The sequence below is a fragment of the Saprolegnia diclina genome (assembly GCF_000281045.1).
Source record: "Saprolegnia diclina VS20 unplaced genomic scaffold supercont1.136, whole genome shotgun sequence".
NCBI classification, from domain to species: domain Eukaryota; phylum Oomycota; class Saprolegniomycetes; order Saprolegniales; family Saprolegniaceae; genus Saprolegnia; species Saprolegnia diclina.
In genome coordinates, this window is record NW_008246203.1 from 47,093 (window position 1) to 58,998 (window position 11,906).

At 54.5% G+C, this 11,906-nt stretch overlaps 4 protein-coding genes across 4 annotated transcripts; 2 read left to right on the forward strand and 2 right to left on the reverse strand.

Moving 5' to 3' along the window:
* Nucleotides 1-97: 97 nt before the first annotated feature.
* Nucleotides 98-1,436, reverse strand: SDRG_16582 (hypothetical protein). Its single transcript, XM_008622798.1, has one exon. It carries the CDS (start codon nt 1,401-1,403, stop codon nt 519-521), a length of 885 nt encoding a protein of 294 aa, XP_008621020.1. The 5' UTR covers nt 1,404-1,436; the 3' UTR covers nt 98-518.
* A 2,196-nt stretch (nt 1,437-3,632) lies between these two features.
* SDRG_16583 (hypothetical protein) lies at nt 3,633-7,005 on the forward strand. The gene is made up of 7 exons (XM_008622799.1): nt 3,633-3,743; nt 3,798-4,040; nt 4,093-4,277; nt 4,329-4,701; nt 4,752-4,894; nt 4,951-5,489; nt 5,550-7,005. Exons 1-7 carry the CDS (start codon nt 3,695-3,697, stop codon nt 6,871-6,873), a joined length of 2,856 nt encoding a protein of 951 aa, XP_008621021.1. The 5' UTR covers nt 3,633-3,694; the 3' UTR covers nt 6,874-7,005.
* A 444-nt stretch (nt 7,006-7,449) lies between these two features.
* Nucleotides 7,450-8,963, reverse strand: SDRG_16584 (CAMK/CAMK1 protein kinase). The gene is made up of 8 exons (XM_008622800.1): nt 8,709-8,963; nt 8,535-8,659; nt 8,345-8,484; nt 8,201-8,301; nt 8,038-8,147; nt 7,839-7,988; nt 7,704-7,782; nt 7,450-7,660 (listed from the first exon to the last, which is right to left on the reverse strand). Exons 1-8 carry the CDS (start codon nt 8,926-8,928, stop codon nt 7,485-7,487), a joined length of 1,101 nt encoding a protein of 366 aa, XP_008621022.1. The 5' UTR covers nt 8,929-8,963; the 3' UTR covers nt 7,450-7,484.
* A 246-nt stretch (nt 8,964-9,209) lies between these two features.
* On the forward strand, nt 9,210-9,956 carry SDRG_16585 (hypothetical protein; the record flags this gene model as incomplete). The annotated part of the gene is made up of 2 exons (XM_008622801.1): nt 9,210-9,899; nt 9,945-9,956. The coding sequence occupies 2 exons, from the start codon at nt 9,210-9,212 to the stop codon at nt 9,954-9,956; spliced, it is 702 nt and encodes a 233-aa protein (XP_008621023.1).
* Between the last annotated feature and the right edge of the window lie 1,950 nt (nt 9,957-11,906).

Consider the following 11,906-nt stretch of genomic DNA (forward strand, 5'->3'; position numbering starts at 1 on the left):
GATCCATATTTTTTACTTGGCCATACTAGCATCAAGTACGCATCATTATATACAGCGCAGTTTTTTCTAAAACCGTTCGACCAACGAAATCCACTGGTGCCAATGCATAACCATCTCATATACTATTTCAGTTTTTCGACTGTCCAAATAGTGAATCATTACGTCGTCATTCATGCCCAGGGACTCCAAAGTCCAAAACTTGTTCGTGGTTCGGAAATAGATTATGATTGTAAATGCTTGGGTCCAGCGCCGCGCAAAGGCTGTAAAGTAGGATATGTTGCGCACATTGGCAATTTCGCTCCACCTGTGTCTCGGACTTGCGAGGTTGAAGCAGGTCACTAAATAGTGTTATGATGCCATCGGGCGAAGCCGGGTGAATCAGGTTGCCGATTGAACGCCTTCGCAAACCGATATGGTGCAAAACCCAGAGCTGCAACTAGTCAGACAACACGATAGTGCGCAAGTGTTACTACATTGGCATGGCCTTGGGACCGAGTTATTTGGGCCGCGTCGATGTGCTACTTGTTGTGCACGACGACACCGCTCGATGGCGAAACGGGCAACGGGCGATGATGGACGAACGCAAGGACAAGCTGGCTAAAGTCGTCGGGCTGCTCGAGATAAAGCCAATGCCCGCAACGCTCGAAGACGACGTTGGTGCAGTTGGGAATCATGTTGCCGACGACAAGGGCGCCAGCCATCGGGAAGATCTTGTTCTTGATACCGCCGAGGAGGTTCAAGCACGGAATCGAGATTGTGGGTAGAAGTGGCCGCCAGTCGATCTGCGTGTGGTCGCGCATGAGCGTCGCGAGCGCTGTTGGCTTGCATTGGAGAACGTCAGCGCACAGAATATCGAGAATATCTCGCGGCACGTCGTCGCGGACAAGGCAGCTGTCGAGGTTGCCTTGGGCGACAGCGGGCAAGTTGGTCGCAAGCATGTGCTCGATGCCCTGCAAACTCGCTTCGTCGTAGCAGCCATAGCCGTGCAGCGACCAATCCTCGCGCCGATTCTGCAGAGGAAGCTGGTCGACAAAGATGGCTTGGTGCACACTGGCACAGCCAAAGAGCTCGACGAAGCTCCAAATGACGGCACAGCCCATGGATGTACCGATGAGCGTAAGCTTCGACTTGTCCAGGTTTAGGCCTAGCACGAGCTCACGAACGTCAGCGGCTAAACGAGCAATGTGCATGCCATGCGCCGGGCTGTCCGACTCGCCATGGAAGCGCATGTCGAGGCAGATAACACGGCAGGTCGCCTGGAGCTGCGGAACGTTGCGGCAGAAGTACCGGCGGCTCGCGCTCCATCCATGGAGAAAGAGTACAATGGGTGCATTGGCTGGCGATGAGGCAACGGTGTCGTCGTATGCCAGACGACAGCCGTCGGCCGTCGTGAAAACGGGCATTGTGCAAACTGCTTGAAAGTCCACCAGAACTCAAGACCGGAACCTCTGTATCCAAGACCTCTTATAATTTATACAACCGGAACCTTCGTATCCGAGACCTTTTATACTTTATATGTTCTTTCATGTTGGTGGGGTGAGTGCTTGAAGAAGATCGAGCTGGCGCACGTAGGCAGCAACGGCCGCGGGAAACGTCTCGTGGAGATATCCGAGAAGAAATGTGTGCGTGCGTGTGGCGCGTGCAATCTCTAATAGCTTCGCTTGGGCGGGACTGGATAGCCGCGACGGCGGCAGCTGCTGGGCCCAGCCTTCATCGAGCACGCGCGCGACTGCTGCTACGAATTGGTCGCGCAAGTATTGTCGCTCCTGGACGTCTTGCCACATCTCTGCGTCTATCCACGTCACTGGACGAATTGTTGAAGTGCGCCAGCCACAGCGGCGTGTGCGCTTTTTTGCCAACGCGGTGCGCGCGGCATCGCCGCGCTCGACGGCATCGCATGCTGCGTGCAACGCTGTCGCCGCACGCTCAAGCGCCGCTGCGATAAAGTAATGCGACGAGTGCCACTTGTCCCAAGCGACTCGGAGATTTCTCGTGACCTCTCGGCCTAAATAGGGCCGCGGGTCCCCTTCGCTGCCCTCTATGTGGTGTGCCTACATCATTGGATGGCTCACATCATACCCGAGAAGCCAAGAACGTACGACGTCTGATAGCACTCGTGCCACAAAGCACACGTCTGATGCGTCGACGTGGTTTAATGTCAGGTATTGCGTCAACTCTTGGACTGCGATTGGTGACGTCAGCGCGTTGACGAGCATCGCGGGATCTGTCTCGGCTGCAGCTTGCTGGAGACTATGGATCGCGGTCGTGGCCGTTGGTAGGCGACTACACAACGTGCACAAAAGCCGCAGAAACGTCTTCTTGCGCAAGCAGAGAGCATTCGACGCATAGAGTGTGATGACGGTCGTCGCAGCCATGTAGCGTGCGTCGGCGTGATTGGGGTGGGGCGACGCGGCAAGGATAAGACTTAAGGACACAACGCCTTCAGCCTGGCGCCGGTTCATTGGCACGGTACCCGCAAAGTGGGCATTTAGTGGGGAGAGCCAGAGCCCAAACCCGATAAGGTTTGATGCTTCATCGTTCTTCTCACGCCCTTCTCCGTCCGTCTCTTCTTCGAGTGGCGCACACGCTGCGTCATCAAGCGACGACAAAGCGACGTATGCTTGGCAAACGGCGGCAACGGGCAGACCTTCGACGTCTAGAACTGAAAGGGTCTCGACGAAATGCAGCTGCTCGATGAGGCCAGCAGCTTCTTGCAGCTTAAATGTCGTCGCCTCGGCTGCTATCGATAGACACGCGACTGTGCGCACCGATAGATTAGAATGGCGCAGCGCTGTAGCGTGGCAATGCGAGTGCGGAAGATGAGACAGCAAAGCCCGCTTGAACATGAGCACGGTCGCTAAGATCCCAAAAGAAGTAGGTACGACATGCATCGCGTACGACGGTAACACGGTGTAGTCTGTGAGGGCTTGAAGAGTCGAAACACCAAGAGCAGAAGCAAGTGTGGCTGCGCAAAGCAAGTGCATATAAAGGCCCGCACCTTGATACTACACAAGCATATCAACGGTCAATTGAATGACGAGCGATGGCAGTGAAGTATACTGGAAGTAGGTAAAAAACTGAGACGACGCCACTCGCGAAGGCTATCGCTGAGAGAATGGCGGCAATCGTCGAAGGTAGAATTGACGCGCGCAAAATCTGTGACAGCCGAAGAAGGTGCACATATCGACGAAACGAAGCGTGCTCTTTCCAGCCAACATCGAGCGGCTCGTACAAGTGCACAGAGAAAAGAGTAGCAGCAAGCGCTAGGCTGGCGGCAACAATCATGTGCCACGGCGACGTGTCCGGGATCACAACGAGGCCGTAGACGTGCCACGGATGTATCGCGACGACCCAGATTGGCGTCAAGAAATGGGCAAAAAGCAGCCGCTTTCTGGAAAGACACACCAGGAGCGAGGGCACAAATGCAATACCAGATAGCGCACCCACGTAGAAGCCCAAATTGTTTGCCGACGGTATCCAGAGAGCTTCGCCATACAAAGAACAAAATGCGCCAGCGTTAAAGTACACAGCGTCCAGGCCAGCACCCACGTAGCAGATTGCGCCGTGAAGCTGGTGCCAACGTGACGACAGCATCTGGCGCTTGGCAGCGTCTACGTAACCACTCGTTCAACGCCGAATTAAGCCTATGGCAAAGCAACGTACCTGACAGTGTTTGCAAGGTACTAGACAAGAGATGTGGCCGCCAGCGCTCCAAGATCACGATGGTTCCCACGGCGAGCGCGGTAGCTACCGTTGGCAGTAGCACGGGCATGTGGCCTTTTTTCCCCTAAAAATAGGCATCGCGCAGCCATTGCAAGTGGTACTGATCCCGTCCATGAATGCCTGCAGCTCCGAGGACGGCAGTGGCGCTTGTTCGCGTACGCAATGGACTGCTTGTGGCCTTGATTTCCTTCACTTTGCACTGCCACTCACTGCATGGGGTCTGTTTCTGTCGCTGACCGTCGCCTTTGTGCTCTACACACGCATGTGGGAAGAGTTTCGGCTCCAAATCGACGACCTTCACGACATTCCGGCACAAGGTAATGATTCGGTGTGTGCTTCAAGCAAGCTCTTAATTGATGCTATTACAAGCACTGGGTATCGTTGCCGCCCGGCAAAAGCACATCGTACTGGGTCGCAAGATCAAGGATCCGCGCCGGCTCCTCACACTCGCAGCGATGTGGGCCGAGCTACCAGGCTTCAGCTACCTCCCACTTCAGCTGCTACACTACGACTTCACCGGCACCCTGGCTTTTCCTACGTCTTCTGCCACCGAGGTACGCGTCATAGGGTAACTTTGCCTTATCGCCATGACAATTATTCCTAAGGTGTATCGGGCTGCGCTGCTGACGGGGCTCTTTTTATTTCTCATGCTGACCACATGCGTTCGGCTGCGATGCGTTCTCGTTCTGCGCGCTAAGGTTCTCCTTCCGTGCCTCTACGATGCGCTCTATCTCGTATACATGTACGCGATTCTCGGTATTCTCTCGTGCGCGGAGCCACTGGATGGTTTTGTCGTTGCGGGCGCAACGTGCGCGTGCGGCGACCGCGTCTGGCCAACTGCGGGCGCTGGTGCATTGGTCTTCAGCCTCTTCTACCTCACCGCCCTGGTCTACAAAGTCCAACTCACAGACGAGGTGTTTGCGACACAGTTTCGATACCAAACGTCGTTCTCATCGCTCATGACAATGACTCGTACCGGTACTCACCATCCCATTTTGTACCGCTCATATAATTGTGGCTATACGTAGCGTGTTGTCTGCAGTACATGACAGCGACACTCCTACTGTCCCGGGACAGTGGTGTTCACAAGACGTCTATCAACCTCATTTTTGGTTGCGTGAACGGATTCATTATGGCTTGCTTGCTCCGGTACAACTACCGCTACCAGCCCGTACGTTCCTAAACGATCGATTTGAAATTTTTTCCAAGTCTAATGCGCACAAGTAGTGTTTGGGGTCGGGACGATTTCCCAACAGCTTGCGATCACTTTCGTTCTCAACATCGTGCTATGTATCGTACGTGCTGGTACTCGTCGAGCTTATCGCACCCTCCAACGGGACGAAGACCGTCGTCGTTGGAATTGCTTGCGCTTGCTACCCGCTCATTGCCGTGATTTTGTGGCGTGTAAACTCCAAGCGGGCGAACTACTTCCACATACCCAGCCTGCCGCTCGTAGAGTTGCTGAGCCATAGCAACTACCGCGTGCGTACGGTCGCTGTCGTCAGTGTCGTACTCGAAGACCACACGAAGTGGCGCGCGCAGCAGCTTTTGCACATCGTGACTCTTCTGCAGCAATGTTTACTTGTCCCGGCGGGCGTCGAGGGCGGCCTCTTGGTGGCGTACACGTGCCAAGCTCTGTGGCACCTCGACAACGTTCATTGTCTTCCTCATCAATCACTCGAAGATTCGCCTCCGTTCGTGCCCAAAGGTCTCTGGCTCGGCCGTGATCCCGTCGAGCGTCGCCGATCGAGCATATATGACCCCAAGTAGAATTACCCTTTCTGTGGATTGAGCGAGGTACTGATATGCTGCCATGTCACACATAGTCGATCGCATGACATTGTTGAACGCAACGCAACGCGCAGCTCGGCAACAATGACAACATCGTCCGTCGTGCCCCGCCTGTCAAGTGCACTCACGATTCAGTGCATCGCAACTCGTCTTGACGAGACCGCTTTGGTACCAATCTTGCAGCACGCGCTCGGGAAGGCCATCTCTATCTTCGACGCACCGTTCGTAAAGGCGCGAGCCGTCGTCGCCAAGATGCTCCAAGAAATGTACGTGAACGGTGCCGTGCGTCTGTCCTTACCCACGTATCTCCACGTGCTCTGCACGCTTTGTGTGCACCACCGGCAAGATGTCGTTGCGGCCGCGGCTGCATCGCTCGGCCACATTGTGACAGTCGTTCCTCGCCGTGAATGGGGTCCCATCATCTGCGACCGGCATAAGCTTGCGCCGCTTGCTGCACTTTTAGTCCATCACGCTGGAGTTGCACCGGCTTTGCTCAGCGACACAATTATCGGCCGCATTCTTACGCATGCCATGGACCGCATTCTGAACAACATCACGGAGCGCGATCCGGCCACGTACTGGTCAAACCAGTTTATCACACACATGACGATGGCATGGCGCCACTGGGAGCACAGCTACACCTTGAGCATTGCTCTAGAAGACGTTTTGCTAAAGATGCATCGAGCAAGTGTCACGTACCATGCTACGCTGCGTCGACCTGAGCCGTCGCCTCTGCCCCGTGTCCGATCTGTGGGGACTGGTCTTTCCGCGGGTGACATCAAGACAGTATCACCGTCGCAGACTCGGCACTCAACGCTAACAAAGGCGCATCAGAAACGCAGTTTTCCAGGACTCATGGTAGCGACGGCGAAGCGAAGTTTCGGCTCGCTGCAGCTGCGACATCGGGGCGCGAAAGGCAAGCTATCGTTGCAGCGAATGGCGCAGGCATTTCGCCACGGCAGTGTCGTGCCGCAAGCGATTCTAAAGGAGATTGCACTTCGACGCGACTTGCGCAAGGAGCTTATGACACACTTGAAGCTGGTTCTGACGGAAGGCCTATCAGCACAGCAGCTACCACAAGTGTTCTCACCTCTCGCGCGCAGTGCACTCACCGAGGCAGTGTGTTTGTTGCACACACACCGCCGACTTCGAGACCACATCGAGCACGCGCTTTCGTCCGCTGAGATGCGTTACGTGCGCTTCCTCGAGAGCTGGGAGACGATGCGCCAAAAAGCACTTCCCTTCTTCACGGACGCGAGTCTCCGCGCGTCCAAGCACCGTGTCGCACCCGAGATCGCGGCCATTCTCATTGCGAAGCGGTCGCGCTTTGCAGGTCCCCGCATCCCCGATGCAACGTAAACCGATGTCATGTAACACCAGTGCAATTACAATGGGTGCAGACGGTCAGATAGCTAGCTGATCAGTGCAGACTCGTCGCCATAGTTTGTACTAGAATCATGTACTGTGAGTATGCATGTACCAGTAAACGGCCATGGTTCTGTTCAATTAGGGCGCATAAAATTTGGAAAATTAACCGGGATATCCTTGATGACTGACACTTGAACTGCTGTGTATTTGTGAAGGCAAAGCTGGCTCCATTATTCCATTTTTGTGAAGTGGGTCGTCTAAAATCCAAGCTAAATTACAATGTCGGACTTCCCTGGACATGTTGAGTGGGGTGATCGATCTGGACAGACAAAGACAGAAGCGCGATCTACAGGGCTAAGCACCGACGCGGCCACTCGTGTTGTGCGAGAAACCGGAGATGCCGACGAGCATCGAGCCGCTCGTACTTGAACGAAGCTGTGATGCTGGAGCAATTGAGCGACGCGTGCCGCGTTGACGGCATCGCTCATGGTCTAGGCAGTTTCGCGACCGAATGTCAATTCCTGGTCCATTTTCTTTTTGTTTGTGCCCATTCGGTGCGACTGGTAGTTTAGTCACAAAAAAGAATGCACGTTATGTCGACGTTAGTGCGACAGGCGGCGGCTGCTGATGGTTTTTTCATCATTTGCCACCTTGCGGCGGAGGCGAATCGACTTGAGGTGGTTCGGTGATTCAAGGTACTTGTTGGGTGTGCGCTGACCTGTCACCCACGGGTGCAAGCAAGCTTGTTCGGCGGTGTAGCGCTTCTCCGAGTCAACCTCTAAGGTGCAAGGGATCAGAAGCCATCCATAAACGCATAAAACCTAGAAGGTGGTGCAGGAGGTCCTTGGCGCTATCCGAGAGCCCACTGGACCAGCGTGGGAAACGTAAGCCAAACTTGGCCTATTGTCGTGCAAGGCATTAGCATCCCCTCACCCATCATGCGGAGAATTCCGTACGCGAGCGGCCTTGTCGCTGTTGATCTTGCTGCCATCGTCGTTGAACGGGAGACAGCCGCAGAGCAGCACATACACGATGACACCGAGGGCCCAAACGTCGACAGATTTGCTGTAGCTCTGGCGCCGCAGCATCTCGGGTGCGAGGTAACCCTAAGCACTTCGATAAGCCCTATACAATACTTTAGTAGTGAAGACAAACTCTTGTGCCCAGGAACGAGCGCGTTTGGTTATCGTGCAGGAGCTTGGCAAGGCCAAAGTCAATAATCTTGACCTCAGCGTTCGGCGACTTGCTCGTCAGCAACAGATTTTCTATTTCATGCATGAGCGCAAACATACGCGAATTTCGTTCAGCGACGCTTGACCTGGCTTGAGATCACGGTGAACGACACCGCACGCGTGCATGTAGGCAAGCGCCGACGTGATCTTGCGCACCAAGCAACTCGCTTCAATCTCGGAGAGTGTCCTACGACAATAGAATCATGCTGCGACAACGATTCAAGTAGTACCCTTTGTTGACAATGTAGTCGAAAAGCTCACCGCCTTCCATAAGTTCTGTGACCATCGATATGCGGTTGTCCGTTTGATAGACGTCCTCCATGTGGATGATGTTGGGGTGGCTGAGCGACTGCAACACCTGGATCTCGACCTTCGAGCACAGCTGTAGAGAGACCAACGACTTGAATTGTGCAGCCATACCTGAAACTGCTCGAGGAGGTCGTCACTCTTGCTTTGCACTGCACGCTTGTCAATGATCTTGCATGCGTATTTGGCACCTGTCGCCTTGTCTTCACAGAGGTGGCAGATAGACGTACTGCCATTGCCTAGTCATGCACGCTTTCACAGGTCACAAGCACAGGATCTTCATCGCACCGATGACAGACAGCAGCTTGTACTTGCTGTCAAAGGAGCCGATAGCGTACATCGGGCCGGACGACAGGATCGCCTTGGGTCGCGATCGGTAGATTTCGCCTGAGCCCATGCTGCGGGCCTCCGATGGCTCGGCGCCAGCTGTTTGGGCTGACGGCTTGTGCTTGCGCATAGCGGCCTCGGCCTCGGCGTCGCCAAGGCACCACCCGACGACTTGGCCCATCTCTTCAAACGGCGAATAGACCGAGTGATTAACCGACAACTTCAATTAATACAATGCAGATAATTCATGTTTCTTACTCGTTGTTTGTATGTGTACTTGGTATAGCCTTTTAAATAATGTGGCGACGGAATGACTGTTCCATACAAAAAACAAGCTGAAACATCATATTTTATTTCCAATTGAATCTGCGACCTTCAAGTGCCGATTTAGGCAGAATTTCAACCAATCATCGCGACGGATCATCAGTGCGAAGATCGCGGCAAAGTTCAACCGCAAAGAGGATGGGCAACGTCGCGAGCTGGTGCACAGGCGCGCCGGACCCGACGTCTGTGATCAAGCACGTGACGCACGCTGGCCTCAGCACGACTATGAGCCTTGAAGACGTCCTCGCCATGGATGAGCCATCGCCTACATCAAACATGCCCACCACAGGGCCAAGTACGACGCTCCCAGATGCAACGCCAGTGCCTTCGATTGATCCAACACCGACGACTCACCACGTGTTTGTGCGCCAACGCTCCCAGAGCCTCGGTCATCTGGTCGAATTAGCCGCCGAAAGTGACCACAATAGCGAGTGCATGACCCGGAAGCGCGCAACAAGCATGGACGTGCCACCGACGTCAGTTGATGGCTTCTTGTCGCCAGCCTCATTCGCGGTTCGCACGGTGTCGTTCACACTGCACTTTGGGAAGGGTAGTGTGTACGTCTTCCATGTCCAAGTCGGAAGTGACCCCGTGCTCGTCGTGACGAAGACGCGGCGCGAGTGCAAAAAACTCTATGCGTCTCTGAAGCACTTTGTACGATGCCCGTTACCACCATTTCCTCCCAAGACGGGCTTGCTGCGCTCAAAAGAGGTATCAAACGCGGAGTCGACGTCGTTTATGCAGGACTTCCTGGAGCATTTCCTTGCGATTTCTGCCGTTCGCACCGCGAAGGTCACGCAGGAGTTCTTCCTCTTGCATGCACCATTGGTTCGCCGTCGTCGAAGTCTGCCAAGGCTCATCGGCGATTTGTAGATCTGTCATTAAATGTATATTTCATGCATCACGAAAGCAATAAGTTGTCAATGCGTCGCTTTGGAGTATGATACGACAAAGGTTAACGAGTACTAGTACAGTACAATGTATGTCAGCGAATACTAACTGTTAGCGGGACTTGGACTCCGTAAAGTTTATGGCATTGCTATTGGGTAAATTGGAGTGTTTGCTGGCCCCCACCAACCAGCCGTACGTGTAAAAACAACAAAGCGTTTTTGCGAGCCACTTTGATTGTACTTGTTGTACTTGGAACCTAGCGCCGAACTGATGTGCAATTTGTATCGCGATTTATGTATACTCTAATCAGGTTGGCTTTTTTTAGAATGGTTGCATATCTTGTCCGGATCGAATCCACACACGAGAGTAACATGGGCCAGACACTGAGCTGCTGCCGCTCGAGCGAGGATGAACATGTCGACAAGCCAGCGACTGCGAAGGTGCGTGGCCAGACCATGTCGATGGACAGCGATCCATATGTACTGCTCCTGCGGCCATCGCGAAACCTTGCCGAAGATCCAACAACAGCCAACGACGTCGTCAAGCCTGCACGTCAACGCGCTACAGCGATTGTGCGCGGACCGACTCGTGGCCATGTGCGCAGTGCCAGTCTCGAAACCTTCGAGCTCGAGGTACTGACTAACGCGGAAAACATCGTTAACAACAACGCGCCGTTGAGTGAAAGCGACCTTTTGCTTCCACTACTGTCTCTCAAGCGTCCGCCAGCAGTACTTCTCTCGCCAAGCGTTTCGTGGGAGACTCGTTCTTTTGACGAATGCCCCAGTGTCGGGGACGACGGCGAAGTGCGTGCTTGTGGCACTTCCAACCAAGACGAGACGCCAGCATCATACACCGTGGCTGTCACTCGCTTCTTCCCGATAGAAGACAAGTTTGAGTTCCACGTGACGGTTTTCGACGCAACCGGCGACCGCAAGCTCAAGCTCATTCGTGACCATGTCCGCTGCAAGCGCTACCATAGTTATCTGGAAGATACTGCAAGGCGCCACCGGGTATCCTGCCCCGTGCTGCCGCGCACACAAAAGCAAGACCGAATTCACGGGCGACAGCTCATGGAAATTTACATTGCTGCCGTATTAGCGTCGCCCGTGCTACGTGATGCAAGGTGCTCGCTTAAATACTTTCACGTGCTGCCACCGACGAAGCCCAAAACATCGCCGTCGGCGAAGCGCAGCCCAAGTGAGAAGCGCCAGCCGTGGCGCAACTATGTCCATTCTCCAAGCCACAAATAATGTTCTTGTATGCTTTGTGCGTGGCATTATGATGTCCACTCTCCTGCGCTCTTTTTCGCGTACCTCGAAGTAGCCCTTCGCGACATGGCGGCAACTGCAGGTGTCCCTCGCCGACTTCTCTGCTCCACCGTAGCACTTTAGACGCTCCAGTGCTGCACCGTGGGCCGGTCGCCACTGACGACGCTGCCCCATGTGCTCAACGACTATCTCTCCCTCGTCCCGTCTTTCGCAAAGCGCCTCAGGAACCGCGACAATCTCAAGGAGCTCACCGCCATGGCGCTGAACAAGGAGCTCTGGAGCGTGCTAACCGAGGCAATCGTTGACGCTTGCCCCGACGTCCCCATAGACGCACGACGCTGTCGGATACTTCCTTGCACGTATGCGACAATCCTCCTGCATAGCGCTCACAGCCAGTACTGCTGTGTTGATTTACGCGAATAAACGGCATATATATGAAAGTGTTCCGCGTTTTCTTATTACAAATACCTCCTCACGGTACGCAGAGACTAGCAATCTCCTTCTTCACTCACTCGCTGGGTCGTGGCTGCGCAGGCGATGGCACGGGGGCTCGTCTTGCTCTTCTGTAGTCGCGTTGGGGCGCTTGTGGGCGCGAGTGAGGCCCATGGTGACACGGTTCCTAAAGGCCTTCCAGGCTTCGCCATCGGCGGCAAAGCTACGCAGTTTCTTGAGGTCA